At 43.2% G+C, this 22,228-nt stretch overlaps 1 protein-coding gene across 9 annotated transcripts in view; it reads right to left on the bottom strand.

Moving 5' to 3' along the window:
* Nucleotides 1-22,228, bottom strand: part of UNK (unk zinc finger) — a 45,997-nt gene that overhangs the window by 15,744 nt on the left and 8,025 nt on the right. For 5 of the 9 annotated variants that reach the window (XM_038156886.1, XM_038156889.1, XM_038156894.1 and 2 more), the window contains exons 2-11: nt 15,493-15,612; nt 11,490-11,699; nt 9,852-10,028; nt 9,288-9,418; nt 9,019-9,154; nt 6,392-6,509; nt 5,368-5,452; nt 3,431-3,573; nt 2,112-2,159; nt 1,054-1,254 (exon numbers count right to left, since the gene is read on the bottom strand). In XM_038156886.1, the coding sequence (XP_038012814.1) occupies nt 1,054-1,254; nt 2,112-2,159; nt 3,431-3,573; nt 5,368-5,452; nt 6,392-6,509; nt 9,019-9,154; nt 9,288-9,418; nt 9,852-10,028; nt 11,490-11,699; nt 15,493-15,612 (1,369 nt within the window). The remainder of the gene's footprint in view (nt 1-1,053; nt 1,255-2,111; nt 2,160-3,430; nt 3,574-5,367; nt 5,453-6,391; nt 6,510-9,018; nt 9,155-9,287; nt 9,419-9,851; nt 10,029-11,489; nt 11,700-15,492; nt 15,613-22,228) is intronic. The other 4 variants (XM_038156888.1, XM_038156891.1, XM_038156895.1 and 1 more) reach the window with 4 other exon arrangements.

Below are 22,228 nucleotides of genomic sequence, written 5' to 3'. Positions count from 1 at the left end.
GGCTGAAAGCAGCACTTCTTGTCCTCAGGCAACACAGACCCGGTATTCTTATCCCTTTTTATACTGTTGTCCAAAAGAACTTGTAGGAGATACTTTTGCAGGCACCTCCTCATACAAGTAGCTATTACCCTCCCCCTAAATCAAGATAAAATTACCAACCCAGTGAGAAATAAAAACTGAAATAAAAACTGAAATAAAAACCAAGCTCTGGGCTGGGCTCAGGTTGGAAGGGGAGGTGCAGAGAAACTATTAATTGTAACACCAAGAAAGGAAATTCACAGCAAGAAACTGCCACTGGAAAAGCTCATGTGTGGCAAAAGAGCTGGAAGAGATTGTTCCAGGACTAGGGAGCAGCATGAATAAGGCATGACACCAGGAAGAAGACTGAGGAAGCAGCAAGGCAAGACTGGGATATCCAAAAGGGATAAGAGGGAATGTCATTAAGAGATGTGGGTTGGGTAATATTCAGAGAGTTCTTCAAATAAGAATGAGGAATTCTAATTTAATACAGAAGCCACAGGACAGAGTCAAGGATCTGAATGATACAGGCACAGAAGCAAGAGACAGCTAACATGACATCTTCAATACACCAGAGGAATGGTGAACAGAGGACAAACCAAGTCATGGAGATCAAGGTAAGAGCTTGGAGTGGACAGACAGAAGGGAAGATGAGTTTCCATGAGACAATACAGCAAAAGACACAGCAACTCCTGGCAAGGACCTAAACATGGAAAAAGAAAGAGCAAGAAGTGATATGGGAAGCTACCCAGGGTCAACACAAGACAGAAGTTGAGAGGGGTTAGGAAAACAAGCAGCAGCTTGATTTCTACAAACTGGGTGTGTGATGGCAGCAAGGGAGACAAGACCAGATGTGAGATGAAAGAGGCTGGAAGGGAGACTGAAAACAAGAGCAGAGATCCAGAAACTGCTCATATGAGAACAGTGCTTTCCTACTTTTGTTCCATCAGAAACAAAACTCCATTCAAGCTAGACTGGGCAATTTCTTATTCTTTCTCATCCCCCCAACTCTTCCAGCCAATATTCCCCACTAACCTGGCATTTGAAACTCTTCAAATACTCGGCCCCAACCTGATCTTCTCGCTCAAACCCCGGTGCTTTCTTGTAGCTGCCAGCTGCTGTGACTGAGTCAGGAGGAAAACCAATGCTCTCCAAGCTGTGGGGCTTCCCAATGGCACCAGGAGGAGACCCACATATATTAGATGGGCTTCCAAGACTGCTGTTCCTACAAAGAATCTAACAGAGGGAACAAGTGTCAGGAAAGTACAGCCAGACAGCAGGAACTGCTCAAAGAGGCATCCATGGAAGTGCTCAATCATGTCACTGTTTGTAGACTGATTACACTGACAGCCAACACAACCATAAAAGCTTCCAGTAAACACTCATTAAACATACAGGGAAAAGCTCCACTGAATTTACACAGTCCCACAATTATGGTTTTATTGCTGTTACTTTGGAGTGCAGTCTTGCAAAATCTAACCTACAGCTCTAGTGACATTTTTCTTTCTGAGGCCTCAGAGGTGACTGATCAGGTTCCCAACATGACCACAACACTCCTCTCTTTCCTGAGGCTACAGTGGGTCCTGTCTGACTCTGAGTAGTGGTGTGGAACCTGGAAAGGTGCTGTGGCAGTCACAACAATCAGGCATATCTGAGCTAGATGTAATACTCTAGGTTTTGCTTTCCAGTTGAAAATCTCGGAGTTTTAATGCAGACACAAGTCAAGTATCAACAGCTGCATTAAAAAACCCCAATGATTTCCAACACTTCCATTCTTTGGACTAACACCAGGGATCACAATCACATGCAACAAGGCTAGTTTTGCACTGTAGATGAAGCCATAGACAGCAGCAAAGGAAGTTGAGTTTTAGAGAATGTGTCCACCTGGATGAACACAAATGTTCCATCTCTCTGGGACAAGAAATTATTTGCCTCCACTGGCAAGCATGACTGTGCTTCACAGATTCAAATGTGGCACAGTCTGGGCTGGCATTAGGAAAAAAAAAAGGAGCAGCCTACAATGTTTTTGTTTTATTTTTATACAGACATTCTGCTGTCCACGCTTCCCTACAGTCACAAAGATAACTACTCACTGTGGTGGAGGTGGGGCTAGTTGGCAGAGTTCCTGATTTATTCCACACCTACAGTACAAATACAAAACAGAACAGGCCACGTGAGGCTGGCTGCTACAGGGACCTTTTTCTCTGATTAATTCATCACATAAAATGATCACCAGCAAAGCCATATTTGTTTGCAAGCTACATGCAGATGCCCTGTGGAGTGATGAAGTCATAGACAGACATGTGCTGCCATTTGGCACATATCCAAGGATTAGGAAAGACTGTTTAAAAGACTAAGAGCTTGAGATAGACAAGACCTAAACAGCCTAAAAGTAGGAGATATCTTCAACTGCCCTGCAGTTTTCAGAGAATTTAAACAATACCTTCATAAGATGGAGGGGTTTTTATTGCTTTCCAGTGCTATTTAGTAAGAGACAATATTATGTCCAGGCTTTTCAAGATCTGTTTGGAATTCTACCTGCAATTCAATTCAGGACAACTATGAACTGCTAGGTTGGCTCAAACACAGCTTCTCTTTTCAAAGAGAGGGAATAAAATAAAGCAGAGGTCCTAGATGAGTTCACCTCAGTCTGACCAGTTTCAAATGAGTTAAATTCATGTCATTGTACCTTCTCAAAACCTCAGCCAACCATTTGAAAAGGTTACACACCTTATCAAGTGCAGTACAATCAGAAAAGACTTAACAAAAAAAAAAGAAAAAGCTAAGTAAAAATGTAGTCTAGCATTCCATGGGTTTCTAATCTGACTCTTGAGTATCTGTTCAACACTTAGACACTCCTTTCTTGTATGGACAACTAACTACCAACAATGTGGGGGCATTACTGAAATATATCCCAGAGTTCAGCCATCTCCAGGAGTACAAGAGGGAGGGAACTAAGGATATCCTATAATGCAACACACAATATGCACAGACTAAGGCTCTGGGGCTCTGAGATTACATATGTAAACAAACCCAACTGTAGTTATGTACTTTAGAGGCTGTTGGCTCACAGCCTTCAATTATAGGTCCTGGAAGCTAAGCCCAATATGTACCTCCAAACAGGAAGGAGTTGGACTGCATGTGCGGATGTATTCCACTCTCCTGAAAGTACATCAACAAACCCTGCACAGAAAGGAAGGCCTGGAATTTTTATATGTGAGAGGACAATACTAAAGCCACTGAATGTATGTTCCAAAAAACCAGATCCCTCTAAAAAGCGTGGAGCTGAGAACTAGGAGAAAAACCTCATATCCTCTGGGCTTTGGGATACTTTTCTTGGGAGACAGAGCAGTGACTCAAAGAAACACAGATTTGCACAATATGGACAAGGCTACTCCACAGGGCTACATACATTGCTAAGGTCTGGGGCATGTGGACTGGAAGGGCTGACTGGAACAGAGTCCCCAGCTGCTGAGGGCATGTACATCACAGGTGCTGTCTGGGTGGGGCTGGACACGGCCGAGGATTGCTGCAAATCTTCGCTGAGCGCCGGCTCTGCGGGAGACAAAGCACAGGGACACCCCTCAAAGCTCAGCAACTGCCATGGAGCACAAAACATTTAGGAACAACACCACCCAGATATTCCTAAGAGAAAAAATACTCCACAAGCACCTACTTATAAATGCAGAAGTAAGGAGAAACCTTATTTGGCTTGTTTGCTTATCTAATATTCCTCACGTTTTTACTGTCATCACATAAACACTGTGCTGCTCTTTAGCTCATTAATGCTGCTCCAAAATTATCTTCCCTGCATGAATTGTGTGTTATTCATTCAACTCTCTTGAACTAAGCGGAGTTTCCTTCTTTGCTTGGCACAGAGTTGATGGGTGCATTATAATTAGCTGAGGGAGTTAAAGTTTCCATCTGCTCAGTACAAATCATTACCAAAAAAAAAGTGGCATTGGTTTGGAAGGTAGAGACGCTGTAGATTTGTAGGATTTACATCTAGCACCCAGCATCTTCACAAAAACTATAGAACTGACACTACATCTATATTTCAATATCCTCAAAATGCTGGTTTCTTGCTATTAATCAGTAAAACCCAGGTTAAGAGTGGATATAATAAATGGACTCCTGTTATTTTAATTGCATTAGGCCTGTCCTTGTTGACCTTGTAGGAAGGACTAAAAGATACAAATCCATAAGACAGCACAAGAAATTACCAAGTTGGAATGACCTAAGTGCCACAGAATGTTACTCTAATATAATATCAAGTGTAGTGATCTTATTAGGACTAGGGCATCCCTAAACAAAAATACTATGTTATACCCAAGGAAGTTTGCTAAACACTGCTCCTTTATCAAGATTTCATTTTCTAAAGCTTGCTGGATCCCACTGTGTAGCTGCACTGCTGTGTTTTGGGCCATTACAGCCTACAGCTCCAGCTATAATTACTGCTTGTCAACAAGGCTTCCTATAAAAGGAACAGCACAACCTGTAGGGAATTTACTCTCCTCATTCCTTGTCAAAGGCAGCAATTACTAATTCCCTCATTTACAAAGGATAATCAAATAACAAAGAGATTTTCTCAAGGCCATGTAGCGAGTCAGTATCAGAACAAATCTCGTGAATAACCTGCTATAATAATTGCAAATTCAGCAGTGAGATTGCAGAGCAGCAACTGAGGAGGAGCCCTAAGACAGGAACTAACCATTATTTATGAATGTTAGGACCACCTGCAGGTAGAACTTCCTCAACCAAAACTGCATCACTAGTTTATGGTTGATTAAAGTCAGGATTGAAATAATGCCCTATAAGTCAGGGAGCTATTGAGAAAAGAGGATTTGAGATAAAGCAGTAAAAAAAAGCTGCATATTTTTCTTCTCCAACCTGACTTAAAGACTTTAACCTCAAGTAAAACTTCATAAAGAGCAAAATAGCTTTTTTTGGTTTTGGATCAGTAAATTATGTACAATCAGCAATTTTATCTTGAGCTTTTTAAGATATAACACTTGGCAATTCAGCTAGGTACAGTTCATCCATGTACACAAGAGAAGCAGCTTTCTCCATTTCCATCCTCCTGAACTGACACCCACAGAACTGAGCAGGAGAGAGGGAACAGAGGGAGATCCTTCAAGAGACAGAGCAGTGAGAGCTAAAGGCTGAGTCCTACAGGCCACCTACTGCCTCCAGCTCTGCCAACACCTCCCACACCAGCACAACTTTATAGAAATCAAAGTTAACCCTTCACAGAAGCTCTGGTTTTGCAGCTGTACATTTAAACTCTCTTGGTCAGAAGCTTTCCATAGCTCAAACATCCAGGAAAGATGAGAGAAGTAGTGCACGTACGTTCTACATGTGCAAAGGCACAGAAGGGTCCTCGGGGACAGCTGCCAGACTGCTGCATATCATTGCATTTGGTGGATTTGTAGATCTAAGGATGGGAAAAAAAACAAACAAAACAAAAAAACACCAAACAGAAATGAACAGAAAGTAACAGTGACCACCAGGTACAGAAGTACTATGAAGAAATTTGACAGCAAGGTAGGGACATAGATAAGAGGTGCAAAGGCCAGCAGAGCTCAGGGTGACCATTTCAGTGCTTTGCTTCAAAGAGAGGAAAACCCACTATAGTTCTGGAAACACCAAAATATGCCCATGACAGCTAGACCTCACCCAGAGACCAACCCACCACACACCAGCTCACCCAAAGGTCACCATCTGCCATGAAGTCCCTCAGACTCACTGGAAGCTCCATGGACATTACAAATGGCAAAAGGTAGGAAACAGCTGACAGATGACAGCACAGAAAGTTGCAGCCACATGTTTGCAAGGAAAATAACAAACCATTGACAAGGACTGTAGCAAATGGATTATTCCCTCTCCCCCCAGTTTGACAGGCGGTGACAATGGTTACTGTGCAGATACGGGCCCCACAAAGCTTTTCAACACTGTAACATGAAGCAGACTACGAAAAGGTCTTAATTACACTTTCTGTAAGGATATTGGAATGCTCTGGGCATGCTCACAGCTAAGAGCTTGGTGGTGTTTAGTGCTATCAACATGAACCACAAACTCTCAGTCAAGGAAACAGATGCTGTTTGCTCACATGCAGACCCACACTGTGCTTTCCAAAGGACCCCCATACCTGACACTGCTCCTACACTTGAGTTTTCCCCCACTTTTATTACCTCCTCCCATACAGTCTATTCTGTCAAGCAGCTGAACTGCAGCTTACTCCCAACATGCAGCTTCTCTGTGTCCCAGGACCACACTACAAGCAGCCCACATCCTCTCCCACCTGGCGCAGTGATTTACTTTGTAAGACTGGAATGCTTTTGCTTTTCTAAGCGGAGTGAGGAGGTTGCTGTACCTCTGGGTGGAACTGCTGCTCTGTGCGAGTGTGGCAGTACTGGCAGGAGTCTCCATTTTCACACTTACTGGGATCTCCCCACTCGTCCCCGTGCTTCACACTGGGACACGGCGAAGATCTGTGGAAGTAAGGAAGCAGGAGAAGGCATCAGACTCACAGGTGTGCTCTGAGCTTTGATCACTTTGGGTAGGTGGAGGGAGGTGATTCTCCCCCTCTGATCCACTCCTGGAGGACTGCATCCAGCTCTGGGTCCCCCAACATCAAAAGGATGTGGACTGGCTGGAGCAAGTCCAGAGAGAGCCAAAAAGGTGCTCTGAGGGTCCCTCTGCTCTGAAGCCAAGCTGGGAGCACTGGGGGTGTTCAGCCAGGAGAAGAGAAGGCTCCAGGGAGACCTCAGAGCCTGTTCCAGCACCTAAAGGGGCTCCAGGAGAGCTGGAGAGGGACTTTGGACAAGGGCCTGGAGTGCCAGGACAAGGGGGAATGGTTTTAAATGGAAAAAGAATAGGTTTAGATGAAATACAAGGGAGTAATTCTTCCCTGTGAGGGTGGTGAGGCCCTAGCACAGGTTGCCCAGAGAAGCTGTGGCTGCCCCTGGATCCCTGGAACTGTTCAAAGTCAGGCTGGATGGGGCTTGGAGCAGCCTGGGATAGTGGAAAGTGTTCCTGCCCATGGCAGGGGGTGGAACAAGAAGAGCTTTAAGGGTTGGGTTCCCTTCCAACCCAAACCATTCTGTGATGTTACAATTCCTCAGTCGGGGGCAGGTTTGGCTGCCCACCCTCAGCTGTATAATCTGCTTGGCTGCTGCTTCCCCAGCCCCCACCCAGCTGCTATTGCATCTTCTCCCCCTTCTTCCAATTTCCCAATGAAAAAAAACCATGGCTTAATTCTCTATTTGAAACGAAATACAACTTGAACCAGCATAACAATATTAGCAGCTGATGTGATTAGTGTCAGAGACACTGGGTCTGGTTTCTGTTTTGGAACTGCACCTTCATAGAAAGCTAAGAAGTTAATTGGCTAATCCTAAAACACATAATACCCTTACAGCAGTATGTTTCCAGGTTTATAGTGTGGCCATGTGGAAAAGAGGCTGAGTCAGGTCACTGGGGAAAAGGCAAGTCCGTTTTCTTTCTCCCAGCCAGGAACAGTTCCTTTTCCCAGATCTGAATTTTTGCTGTGACCTACTTCCCCTGCTCTTTATGCTCTTAACCATTCCCTCAAACAACAGCAGAGGGAAGCAGATAGCAGCACCAGCACAGCCACATCAGCTGGGGTGGGGAAAACACAGACGTAAGTGGAGAGCAGCAGCGAAGCTTTCACCTCTTCCCCTCCCGAAGGGCCCAGAGAGGGGAAAAAAGCACGTAGCTGCTGCCTGAAGACTGCCCTAGTGGTTCTATTTATCCTTAAAGCATTGAGATTAACGTTCCTTTGATTGCTGCCTGTTTAGTTTTTTTTTAAATACGGAATTTCAGTTCAAAAATTTCTGTGAATGGTGGGGGTGGGGAAGAGAAGCGAGAATTTCCCTGGTATTTTCTCTCCTGGCTTTCTGGTCTGCTCCTGTGTTTTTCAAAAAGGAACTAAGGAAAAGCCCCACTGAGCCTACAACAAAAGCTCTGTTGTGTTGGAGGAAATGAGGGCCTATAATTTGGATGAAATGCGTTCAGGGAGACACAGCACACTGAAAAATCCAGTGACAGCTGAGTGACAGAACACCCTGCTGCCTCAAAAGCAGAGCCTTTAGCAGCTGGTTAAGAATGCATGTCCAGCTACAGTCTCTCCTCATGATCCCCATCACCAGGCATACACAACTGATGTGGTGGTTTTTAGGGTAGTTAGGACTTGGTGAAGGGAAGGAGAGATCTTGACTCCATTTCAGAAGGCTGATTTATTATATTATGATATATATTACATTAAAAAAGACTACACTGTAACTATACTACAAAGAATAGAGAGAAAGATTCATTAGAAGGCGAGACAGGAATAGAAAGGAATGAATAATAAAGTTTGTGACTCCCAGAGAGTCCGAGAGCTGCTGCTCCCTTGATTGGTCAGCAAGTAGAAACATCCCACACTGACCAGTCAAGGAAACACCTGCTGCATTCCACAGCAGCAGATAACAAATTGTTTACACTTGAAGCTGAGGCCCTCTCAGCTTCTCAGGAGAGGAAAATCCAAACAAAGGGATTTTCATAAAATATCATAACTACACACAACAAGCAGCCTGATGATTCTGAATCCTTTACCATGAACACATTGTTGGATGAGTTTGTTTCCAGATGGGGATTAAAACTTTCTTTTGTTTTCTCTTCCCTGCACTGCTTTCTAAAGCAGATGTTTGTGTGGTATGGGAAAGCCAGACACAGGTTCCCTTTGCTATAAAATCAGAGTTGTAACATGATTTAACAATTCATTTATTAGAGTACTGGTTACTACATACAGGAAAACTCCTTGTTTAGTTTGTTATCTTTCCGCTAGGAAGAAATAACAGTCCATCATACCTCTCAGTACATGGCTTGGAGATACACTAAAAACAACTATCTACTGGTCAAAATCCTGCCTCCTGCACCACAGATTTCCAATATACTGCACCATTCAGCTGGGAAGTACAATACCCAGGACCACAGTACCTGTATTTGTGTTTTCTTGGACTTCGTCTTCTGTCTTTGCTATTGTGGTAGTAGGGGCAGGCATAACCCTGGCGGCAGAGCCGGGGGGGTTTCTTACACTGCTCTGTCTTGTAGTTTCCCAACACATATGTCGTATCTGCAAAAAAAAAACCCAATGAGTCAAGAGAAATGACCACAATCCATATTTACTACAGAAAAGTTTAGGACAGGAGCAGGCACTCCACAGAGACCAAACTTTCCCAGCTCCACAGCCCCTCAGTGACACTCACCTTGCCACCTTGGCTCCTCACTGAGTATCTTCTCTATCATGGCATGGCTGGCAGCAACTGCAGACTGACCCTCAATGCCTCCTTCAGATGTTGTCTGACCATTCTGTAACGCTTCCATCGCCTGAAGCTCTCTGCAGGGACAGAGGTAAATGAACAAACAGACTGAGCAGAGGAAGAGTCAGATAAATGTGTGTAAAAACTAACATACTGGAGCATTTGCTAAGTGGGTGCATTTCAGCCATGCATGTTTTGTCAGAACATCTTTAGCTGAACAGCAACTGCAATAAAAATAAGTCTTCATTCCCTGGGAATTCCAGATGCACTGTTTTGACCCTCTCCATCAGATTCCAAAGTGTGATCCCTTCCCCCACTTTGAGAATCCTCCCTGGAGGTTTTTTGTATATGCCTTATTAGGAAGGGATATCTCGCCATCACTTCATTTCAGGCTGAAGTAGTACTGTCCTTCAATCATCTCACTTTTCACTTGGGTACAGAAATTATCTTTTCCATCATCCCCTTGCTCATTTGGGCACCCTTTTCCCAGGAGCCCCAGGCTCTACTGACCTGATGTCATACACGGGTGAGCGCAGGTCATGGGGCCCGTGAGCGAAGGCGCAGTGGACTCCGTTCTTGGTGCAGTTTCCCTTGGAGTCTGTCTCATGGATGCAGATTCCAGTTTTGTAGTAGCGCAAGTGATACCTCCTCTCTGTGTCTCCAGTAGTTCTATGCAAGAAGGGACACCTGAGGAAGGAAAGAGGGGAGGAAAAGACAAGGTTTAGTCGCACAGGTGAGGGATTCAACGACCAGAAGACACTTTGCTGAGAGAAGATGCTGCAGTTGACACCACCTTAGCTAACTCTGCTCCTTCTCTTATGCTGTGCCTTTCAACACTTCAGAGAACCCCTAAACCAGTAAGAGTTTCCCTCCCTAAAAGAAAACTGGATTATTAATCCAGCAGTACCTTATTATTCAGGACGAGTGGCTGCCAGGGATCTGGAAAAGAGCAAGGATGTGGGACAAGGAAGGACAATTACAAAACTACCATTTTAACTTGTTTTGTTTCCCCTTTTAGGCAGAAAAACAATCTACATTGAGAAGTAAAACAGAAATATAACAAGATGGTACGGGGAAAGTTCAGATACTGCAGCATCAAGGTAAAAATACAAATGAGCAAAGGTTCCTAGATGACAATGGCTTTCATTCACTGAGTCTGAGCCATGTATCATCCAGTGATCTAGAAGCCAAAGCCCACAAACATCCCATTTCCAGCTCCTTCCAGATCTCTTCTAGCAAGGAAGAAAGTGTTGAAACTGAAGCCTCAGGCCTGAGGGACTACTCCATTCTGTTGCAGTCACAAAAACTTTACTTAATCAAGTTGAAAAATTAAAAAAAATATATTTTGCCAATAAATAGCATTTTTGTATGTTTATACTGGCACCACAAAAGGGAACTGAAATTCCATCTTTTTACAGCATCTCACTATAAAACACTCTCCATATTTGACCACAGTTTGGCTACACTATTTATCCCACATCTGTCACATGGCTAAAGTTAACTTACTGGGTTAACCCCTTAATTGCTGGGGTCTGCCACACACACAGCAGAAAGATTTGTGGTTTTGCCCCAGTTAAACCTACTGTAGTCATCGGGAGAGAACACCCAAAAACCCCAAACTCTTCCTCATGCTGCCTTTTTCAGGGTACTTCTTGGTTCTCTACTGGCTTCTTAAAAGTTCAGAAAGACAAAATAAACTGATACGAGGTAAAAAGCTGAGACAGATAATTCAGGGGGCAGACTGGAGGACAAAGTTCCTCCTCTTTCTTCAATCTGTGAAAAACTAAGTTACCCTGCTAGTGAGCAGGAGCTGGGACTCAGGGACTTAGAGAACAGAGGGTTTCCAAACTCATTTGTCTCATTGAGCTGTTTTTCCCACCTCAGCTTTGCGGAAGATGCTGAAGCTCATGAGCACAGTGAGTTCCCAAGAGCTGAACTCCCATTTAAGTCCCTCTCAGTATTGTCTCTGCAGCAGGCCTGGAGCACACGGGCTGCTATTCCAGATTTTACATCTGGTCTCATGTTACGTATGTGACAAAGCTGCTTTACTGCTGACTTGCCTCATCTCTGCAAGAACCGGCTGGAATCATCACCTGGCCTGATCCCAAAAGCCTAATGCCTGAAAAGCAGGGTGCAGCCTCTACTCACTCATCTCCTTCGGGGCAGATTCCCGTGGTCTCGTCATACTTGGTGCAGTAGATGTCGGGGCTGTAGTTGAAGGTCCCGTCGCGGCGGCGGATGGACCTGCGCCGGCGCTGGTTGACAAAGTGCCAGTGGAAGCAGGTGTAGGGCCGGTGCTGAGTGCACTTGTGCTGCACGAAGAGCGGGCACTGCTCCGTGCGGAACTCCTTCAGGTACCTGCGGGAACCGCGGCGTCAGCTCCGGGATGCTGGCGGGGGCGAGATGCAGCCACCAGAGATGTCTGCTGTGCTTCCCGCACCCTCCCGGCTCCCCTCCCAGGAGGGAGGCTGGGAGCTGCCCGTGTTTGTAATGGCAAGATATCCATTACACACAGGGATGTAACAAGAGCTGAAATCACTTTCTGTCGGGATCGTTTTGAAGAGGCTTTTCATGAGCTTAGGAAACATTTGTGAGAAAATAGAACTCTTAAGTACCTTTCTATCCCTTTCTAAATCTGTGACCTATCTGGGCAAAAAGGGGTTTCCTTCCTACATGCTCTGTTTAAAAAAATAATAAAAAAAAAACCCACAACAGAAAAAAAACCCAAATAGAATACACTTCTTTGAGCCACATTTAAAGCTTCAAGTTACTGAGAAAGAAAGATTTTTAAAAGACTCTTTCATGCCTTATCCTCCTGCTTTAGCCCTGCTTTGTCAGTACATGGTCAATTACAAAATAAAAATTAACCAATTTCTCTCTTGGAGTCATATGAATTCAGAGCTCAATCATGAAAAGTGGGATAACTAACCTCAAATTCCCACATGTTTAGGTTGCTTTAATTTTAATATGTAATTCCCTGAAAGTACATGGCTTCTTTTATCCCGAGAACTAAAGAAGTCACAAGCTTTTATTTGTGACACTAATAACAGTCTCTAAACCCAGATTGTAGAGGATTACAAAATGGTTTAGATCAACATAATGATCTGACTGTGATCTGTGTGTAGGTGCTTACAAAATCCACGCTGCTGAAACCCACGGGCTGCCCTGTATTTACAGGGAACATCCAAACAGCTCCAGCAGCTCAGACCCGAATCCCACCAAGCTCGGTCTCAGAGGCACATCCAAAGAACAAGGCAGAAAACCTGAAGCATTCTGATCTCTTATGTTTAGAGGTCAGTGTAAACAGCGAGGAACAAGATTTGTAGGTCAAAAAAAAAATAAATACAACTATTCTGCTGGAAGCAACAGGGTGATATAACAGCAGATTCGGACTCATTTTAAACTGCGTATGTACTCCAAGGCAACAAAAAGGAGTGGAGGAATTCATTCCCATGTCAGACAGTCTTTATCTCCTGTTTCCAAATAAATGGAAAGATGACTGATGCCCAAAGATGTATTTACAGATAATATCACAGCGCTAGGCTCATTCTGAAAGCAACATCTGTAAATAAAGCCTCCTTTTCTCTTTACCCCAGCTGAGGAGAAAGCCTCAGGAAAATGCACAGATTCAACCAAGTGGTTTTATTTGTTTGATGTGAAGAGACAGTATCAGTGGCAAGAGCTTTCCTACACTGGATTTTGCAAGCATGAAAGGATAAAAGCTCTTCCTCTTCTTCAACCTCTATATACGTGAGATTTGCAGGTTCCACTGCCTGGGATCTGCGAATGCCCGGGGCTGGAAGCCTCCATGGCTGGCTGTAAGCCCTTCTTGCCCCAAGCCCATCTGTCCCCTGCAATCCAGAGTGGCTGGAACAGTATCTGCACTGGGGCCCAAGGCTTAACAGCAGAAAAACCAGAGCCAGCTGCAGAACCAGGTCTGCTTGGCACAGGTGAGGGCTAACAACATCACTTTGCTCCTTTTCCCATTTGAAAATCCAGCTCCATTCAAACAGAGATCCTTATTTCAGCCACACCAGCAACTAATCTGGAAACTGAAAGCTGTGGTAAATTCATCCATTCTCAAAAAGCTTTCTACATTGCTGGACCAAGTACTTGTAGAAGGTGGAATTCCAGAGATTATTTTATCTTATGAGCGCACTAGGAAGACTTGGAACAAAAGCAACTGTAACAACATTTTGGTTAGAAAGTGAATTAAGTAACCTTAAGCAGGACGATGCTGTTCACAGACGATACAATCATCACCCAGTCGTTTCCACTCACACACCTCCACGTACACCTTAGAGACACAAGATTTGTGTTACTCCCATTTTACACATGGACAAATGGCAACACAGCTGGCTACGAGCCCCAGGCGGTATCACACAGCAACCGGAATCCCGAACAGAGACCAAGAGCATTTGAACTCCTCCATCCTCACCCCATGCTGGGCTTAAGTTCAAGAACAGCATCCTGAACCTCCTCAGTGCTCTGGAAACTAAGGGGAGATACCAGGCTTACACAACCTGGGTATCAAGCCCAGCACTCCACACTTAGTGATAGGCCCAAATGAAACACTTAAAAATCCGAGAGTTTAACAGCTTCACAATCAGCTGAGCTGAAGCTGCTTCTCTTCAGCAGGGAAGTTTAAAAACGTACACACTGACTAGGGATTTCAGTCTCTAGTGTCTCAATTGTTGCTGAAGAGTATTTGAAAATTAATTGCATTTCATGATTGGCTAAACTCCCTGGAGAAACATTTATTGTAATGTTAATGAGAGATAATTACATAAGTAAATGGTTCACCTGAAAAGTGTTTAACACCTAACTTGCTTCATCAGAAAGTCGTTCTTTAATGGTCTCTATTAAATAAATGATGTCTCACTCTTAATTTCAAAGCAAGTCCTGCAAACAGGTACCACTGAGCATTAACTGCGCACAGTCACCTCTGCAGCAGACCCAAGTGAGGGAAGGAGAGTTGTCACATTAACTCAGTCATTTCAAGCCTTTCAATCACTGCTTTGGGTTTTCCATTTTTCCAAGCCACTACAACGTTTTAAATCACCCTCCTTCACAACAGTCTGAATGGTAAATTGCCTTACAGCCCTTTATTTTCTTGATCCATGAAGTGAGTTTTGGCTCCTCTGGGAGAACACGGACCACTCAACCAGCCACTTAGTATTAAAATATATAAAAGGCCTCTAAACCACGTGTGTTTTGGGAAAACAGAGAGGATACAGAGCCTGCACCACCGCAATGTGATGTGTCACAAATCAGAATGCCATTAATGTTTCAGGAGCCTCTTTGCAAAGGCTCTACACAAAACACAGAGAACACCGTCATGACAGGTCCTTCTGGTGTCAGAAAGGATCAAATTATGGTCTCTGTAATTATTTTTTTTCCAGAACAGCTGAAAAAAGGAATTTCAGAACGAGCCTCAAAGCTGAAAACACGTTGATAACTGGTACACATTTCACAGCACGTCAGCCAAACGCTGTGTCTGTACAGGAACAGGAAATCCAGCAACGATAACTTGCATTTCTCAACTCCTCTCAGGAAACTCTACAGCCCTCACTTGAGGGGTAGAAGAATTATTACCCCTATTTCATACGGGAGCTACTTCTATATTTCTTTTGTAAAAAAAAAAAAAAAAAGGTAAGTATATGTTGTATTTTCATACCCATGTAATTTTTAAAAAGTGGAAAGCACATAGCACTGTCTTCTGATACAACATTTACATCAACAGCAACACCCAGATTCCTGGAGGAAATGTTACCATTTATGAGCCCTAGTAAACAAAGATGAATGCAATTCTAAACAAATAGGACAAGACTGGCCAGAACAATGCAGATCAAAGTCCCCAGGCTGAGCTGAACTTGCTGTCAAACAGGACGGACACTGCTGGAAATTAAAGGTTCTTCCCTAGGAAGACAAGAGGAGAGGTTCTTGGAGTAGTTTAGGAACTCATAGAGACCAACAGGAGCAGCAAAGCATTAGAAAAACCTCAGTGCTACTCTGCTGAAATTCCACTTCCTCTGGGATGAGGGAAGGGGCAGTGATTATTCTGCAATTATTTACACTAGTGGGGAGGTGCTCAGTGTCTTTAATTGCCAGTACCAGCTCGAGTCTCCAGGGCAGGGTAGCAAGTGTTTACCTCTGCAGCTTGGAATTGCTGGAGTTTCCCCTCTGCCCTGGAGGAATGGAGCAGGAACCTGCTCTGGGAGCTGCAGGGAAAGAGATGGGTGCAGTGGGGGAAGAAGAAAAAAATTCAAACCTAGAAAAAAGGAGGAAAAAAAACAAAGTGAGAACCAAATTTTTAACCTAGAAGTTTCATTTTTATCCTCCACAATTTCAGCTGTGTCCTGGTCCCCTCCTTGCCACCAAGTGCAGAGACCTCCTGCTTTTCTGCAGCTTTTCTGGTTCACACTGGTGTGCACAAGCAGCTTGGTACGAGAGGATTCCTGCATCCATCCTGCTTCCAGGGCTGCAGCTTCCTGTCAAACTCAACCCAAGTCACACAAGCAGTGGAGTGAGCTCAATTCAGGAAAATGTGCTGGTAATGCACAGCTGAGCTCCAAATTCCTCATAAAAGCCTTAACCCAAAGCTCCCAGAAATCACTGGAAGATGCACACTGATGCCAAGACAGCCTCTGCTTTGTAACAGAGGGATCGGAAAGACTGGGGAGAGAAACAATACCAAGAAGCAAGGAAATGAAAAGATTAAAACAAACTCCTCAGAACTCTTGTGGCTTCTGTGATGCAAAGCCAGGCTCTGCTTTACTTCCAACACCCCTCGCTCTGTTTGAGATATGTAGGTCACATTTGGACCTTTATGTAGGTCCCAAGACAAGCTCCCCTCCTTTGCAGCCCTTCTTGCTCTTGCAGGTCACCCCCCTTTCCACCAAAATTCCTCCTTTGGGGCCAAAGAGAGGCTCACAAACAGGACCTGAACCTTCTGCAGCAGAATGACAGCAGAGAGAAAACCATGAGATAACACAACCATTATAGTCTGGCTAATCCAGCCTAGGACACGGTCTGCAATGTAGGGCAGTAGTGAGATCTAACACCACCATCACCTACATTCCACACACGGGTGGGGGTGTGTTTACACCCCTGAAACTGTGCTGTGGCACCTGGGGAAAGGCCTGTGCTGAGAGGCTGTGGCAGCACTGCTGCTCTGGTGTCACACCAGTGTAAACTCAGAGCAGCTTTTACAGCTCAGGGCACGGCCACTGGCACTGGGGCTCGCTCCCACAGCTGCTCCTGGGGCACAGCAAACCCACCCTGAAATCCAGGCTGCTGTGCACACTTCACTTTGTTATTAGTGTTAATATTAGAAATTATTACTCCAGACCTGTATAGAGATTCTCAGCCACTTGTCCCGAAGAGCCCCCAGAGGCAAATCTAACAAGAAATCTACAAATTAAATTTTAGGTTGTGTGTTTTGTCTTGGGTTTTTTGTTTAGGTTTTTTTTTTTTGTTTGTTTTGTTCTGTTTTTTTCTTCAAGTCTTACATTCCTGATAAGATTTCAGATATTGGGGGGAAATGCTCTTCTGCCATTTCCACTTATTTTAGTCATGTATGCCTTCTCTCAAAGTATTACACTGGCAAAAATGCCATTTCACTGGCACAAAAGTACATGGGAATGCTGGGGACATTTGTAGGCATTTTTCTATCAGTCATGCCCTGCTGTTTCAGACGGTCCCAGTTCATATCCTTCCTGAAAAATGCAGTCTGAGAGGTCACTGCTTTCCTCCTCTGGAAGATCTGAGTGGCACTGATCTGTCCAGACAGCAGGATGGAGAAAGTTTTCCTAATTCAGGTTGGGAAAGGTTTAAAAAAAAAAAAACAACCAAAACCAAATACCCCCAAACATATATATATATTTTATTTATATATATATATATATTTTATATATATATATATATATATATATATATGTATGTATGTATATATATATGTATATATATATATGTATGTATATGTATATATGTATATGTATATATGTATATGTGTATATATATGTATATATACACATATATACACACACACATATATATATATCCCACCAGCTTCACTTAAAAATTTAAATTAGTGGTTTGAGCTAACACAGATAAAATTATCTGAAGCAAACCAGGGTGTGCTTATCCAACAGACTGTCTGCTCAGCAGACAGCATTGCAAAACCCAAGAGAAAATATCTAACTATAGATATTGATATTTCTAATTCAATAATGTTTATCTTTTGGGAATATTTTCAAAACTGCTGTTTTCTTCTTAAGCTCAGAGAGCCACCCCAACACAAGAGGAAAAGAGCTGTCCATATTAAATCAGCTCTCTAAATTCATTTCACCCTCATAAAATTTTATTGCAAAAGATGATATCAGACACACTTTAAGTAAGAAACCCATGACTCAATTATTTTCTTTTACTGAACTGTGGTATTCCAATTGAAATGAGTCAGTGGTGCATGACAGAATCTACTTATTCCAACAGGATACTCAATAAAAATCCTACTAATACACCTTTCATTTAACATATTACTGATAGGGAAAACCCATGATATGCAGCTCTGACATTGCTCAGGAGGTTTTGCTCTTGGGGCAAGGGAGATGTTTCAGAATAAGTGAGATAAAAACATGGAGTTAAAGAATAGGATTGTTCCAAAATAATTTGGAGAGTTTTATAGCAGCACTCACACAATGTCTTAGGAAATGCTGGCATTTCAATGCAAAGATTCCTGACAGGGAACAGAACCTCCAACTCTCAAGATTTCTTGGAATTTGGGAGGAAAGATGTAAAACAATCTGACTTCACAGGAGTTGTAGTTCCTTGTTCCTAGGGATGGCACAAGTTGAGCAAACCCCTGAACCAGTAGCTGCAGACCACCAGCAGCCTGGTTTACAACTCTGCAACGTTTAGAGTCCTTCTAGAAAGAGCAGAAGTTAAGACAAGTCTGTTTCAAGAAATATTTTTTACTGACTGGCAGACGTAATTTAAGATTGAAACAGAGCCTCACATGAGTCACTGTTGAATATGAAACAATAACAAACACATTTAGCAGCAATCTTCAAAGTTTTAATCATAATTTTGGGGGAAATTCTCATCAAGTTCTGCCAGGAATCTGTGTCAAGTCATGGTCTGAGTTGAAAGAAACCTTAAAGATCATCTATTTCCAACCTCTTGCCATGGGCAGGGATGCTTACCCACTAGATGAGGTCTATCAGCTACTATGACTCACCAAAATTGGATATTTCCACTTTTACCACATTTAATGGTATTTAGAAAAAGAACATCACAGACCTGACCAAGCCCTCACACTTCACACACCAAGGTTTTTGCATACACCATGCACCACTTGGCACAAAAGGCAAATATCTCTCTCAGGACATCTCTACAACCATCAATCCCTCTGCCTCTGCACACTCACAGCAGCCAGGTGCAGTTCTGTAAACCTTGAAAAGATTAGAAAGCATTTAAACCTCAAAGAAAAATATATGGATCACTTTATAAAAACAAAAGGCTGACTGTGAATGTGGGGAAGGAGAAAAGGATGAGGAAAAAGTTTCAGTAAGCTCAGATCTGTCAAGAAGATAGACTTCCCATGCCTCAGTGTTTTCTTTATCACCTAAATAAATTGAACCATCAACTGGAAAAAGGTCACACACAGACAGCAGTGTGTGATTTTAAAGCTGTTAGATTCCCCTCCTCCATTAGAGCTTGACAACAATGTCAGTCTAAGGGCAAATAAAGAAAGTGAGAGTTGGAGAGACTTATTACAAATGCATGGAGTTGGGCTTGTTTAGTTGTGGAGGCTTTTTTGTTTTAAGACTTCTTATAACTCATTGTGTACCTCAGTGGTCAAAATGACAACTGCTCACATCCATAACCCATTGCTCCCCCAGTTTTTGTTGTAGAAATAGATAGGCACCACTCAACTCTTCCATTTTCTGAGCATCTCAATGACTCAGCAAGCAAAGTTGAGCTGGATGCTTCCAAATAAATGGAAATGCAGAACGTACTGCAGAAGGTAAAATACAAACAGCCAGACTACAGGAAACTGAGGATAACACACCAAAAAATACACACAGTCACATCCAACAGTAACCTGATCCCTAGTGGAGCTCCATTTCTGGATTTTGAAGGAGACCATGGGCTGGACAAGAACACAGTGAATTTATTTCAGCTGTGATGAATGAATTCTGTATTACCAATACTTCACAGATAACTGAGTGACTGCAGAAGTTCAGGCTAAAAATAACACGTGTTGGCAACTATCAGAAACCATCAGGATGTTTTTCAATTAGAAGGAAAAAGTCAGACAAACAGTTGTGCCTTGTCTACACTGAAAAACGAAGGCAACACAGAGAAGTGTGGTGCTGGCCCATCACAGGAAGACAGATTTGCACCAGCTTCAGGCAGAACATTGTTCAGTTCCCACAGTTATAGCAAAAATGGCTTTGTTTGGAGAGAAATGCCACGCTGCAGCCGAGAAGCTCATCAACACTGTCCTGATGAAGAACAAAAATCAAGGCTTTCAAGCTGGAGCTCACTTGATAAAACCCACATTTATCACATTTGTGAGCAGCCAAGACACGAGCTCCACGAGTCACAACTGCGTTCCTGCCCCTGGGTGTCGGGGAAGAGCTCCTTGTTCAGACTTCCTGGGAGCTGTGCATCCCTTTGCTTGGCACCCCTCGAGTTGTGTCACTCAAAAGCCAACAAATAGAGCAATTTGAGTCATTTTTTGGCAGTGTGCTGTCTTTAAAAAGCAGACACTTGTTGCATCAGCAGACCATGAAATGTATATAACCAAGTCATACCATTCAAATCCATTTCAAACACAAGTATTTGTTTACACAGAGCTTTCACCTTTTTAATTAAAATAACCCAAGCACTGGAAAAGGCAAACACTTAATGGCACTACATTTCAGATGCATTTCCTTAAATGCCATTTAGGAAGATCCAGAATTCTGCATAAAGTCTTGAACTTACATTTACATTTCCTTGAGTTAGTTATCTTTTTTTTTCCCAAATTACTTGGCAATGAATATGTATTAGACATGACCTCGAAATTAACTCAAAATTTAGGCAGTTCATGCAACGTTTTAAACACACAGCCCATTTTTCCATGTTTAAATGACATATTTGCAATTGGACACCATTAGTTTATGTAAAGTGTGCCTAAAGCACACTATTCTGTTTTCAAACATGGATCACCCTGATTGAGACAGCCCTCATCCCCCTCTGGCTGGTTTTTACTCCACAAGTATTTAGCTGTCACTAATCCTTCCCTACAGCACCTGTCTAAGTGCTGAGTCTATGAAAATGGGATCATATGGAAACAATTATTTTCCAGTAACATGGGCTGAGCCTGTTGCAGGGCAAACACTGGAGCTCGCTGCATCCAGACAGCTGCACACTACTGAAGGTCTGTACCTGCTTCAGCTGCCAGCACAATGTATCAACATATGCTTAAATATGAGCACTTAAATATTTTACTACTAATTAGTTCACAAAAAGCATCCATCCCCAGATTTATCTATTATGGTCATTTATTCAGCTTATAGCCAGGTAAATCTTCTCTCTTATATTAACTCATATATTAACTTATATTATCCCATCTCTTATGGATGATGTCTCTTTATCCCAGTTGTTAGTGTTTGTAGCCTCATGAAGGTAGAGCCCAAGTGGGGTTAACACAAACCAGGTTTGGCACAACAAATTACAGTCTGAATAACACCCTGATATCCTGTGCTGTAAAAATTAAAGTTCCAGTTTCCAGCAAAGGTTTTTTCCACACCGTACTTCTCTCATCACGGATTCAAGCACTAACAAAGCCTACCCAGGGCTTGCAACTGTAGAAACACCAGCAGGGAAGGCTGGGAACAGGGCTGGGCTGTTTGAAAACTTGTGTTACTCACTCTGCTAGTTCCCTAAAACAAAACATCCCACATGCAAGAATTCATAATGGGCAATTCAGAAAAATATTATTTCCATACAAGCCATTCCACAGCTCGGGCTTTCAGCTGCAGATTGTTATGAACATTTTTAGCCAGCTAAGCCTCAACATCTTGTCTCACAAGAGGTGCTCTGGAAACAGAGCACAGTAGCCTTCCCCCTCCTGGCCACACCAAGACCCCCATGATTTAACACACAGCTCATAGATCAGCTGCAGCCCCACACTCACAACAGTTTTAAGACAGAACATGAGCTGTTTGAAGGGCTGTATGTACACAGGACCAAAACCAGACAACCAAAGCTCCACATGACATGACAGCTCTACAGTGCTCTCACCCAGCCCAATCTCCATTGGAAATTAAATAGCATCTGCTTCTTCTTAGGTTAAACACCAACCAGATTTGCAGCAGCCTCTTTGGAAAGGCTTTCATTTATGAACAGACATTTTCTGCTGTGAGTTTGAAACAAAACACAGTGATTATCTAACAAGCATGAACCTGCATCCATAACCCATGTGCCAGCACAAAGATAAAAGCCAACCCTTACTGGTTGATTTTGAAGAATCAATGTCAACCATTCAATCGATTTTCTTTTCCGCTCAGCACTCAAATCAGACTTCCTCTGTGCCTGCTGTGGACTGGATTTCAACCCTCCACACAGAAGGACACCTCTGAATAAATGTCCTGCACACTCTGGTGTCCAAAGAAGCTCCACTGCATGTTGACACCACCTCTCCTCCAAGGGGAAAGCAGGCAAACCCCAGGCTATGCCACAGCTTCTCACTTCCCACTTTGACTAATCAATGCACTGATAAATCTGGTGGCACTCCCATGATATTTTAAATGTGCAAACAGTATTTTTTTTGTTGCTGTAAAGCCGCACAGTTGTCCTCAGGCATCTGCTGTGTGTATTTCTGCTATGACAGTAAC

The sequence above is a fragment of the Motacilla alba genome, chromosome 18 (assembly GCF_015832195.1).
Source record: "Motacilla alba alba isolate MOTALB_02 chromosome 18, Motacilla_alba_V1.0_pri, whole genome shotgun sequence".
NCBI classification, from domain to species: Eukaryota; Metazoa; Chordata; class Aves; order Passeriformes; family Motacillidae; genus Motacilla; species Motacilla alba.
This window is presented reverse-complemented; position numbering and strand designations above follow the sequence as displayed.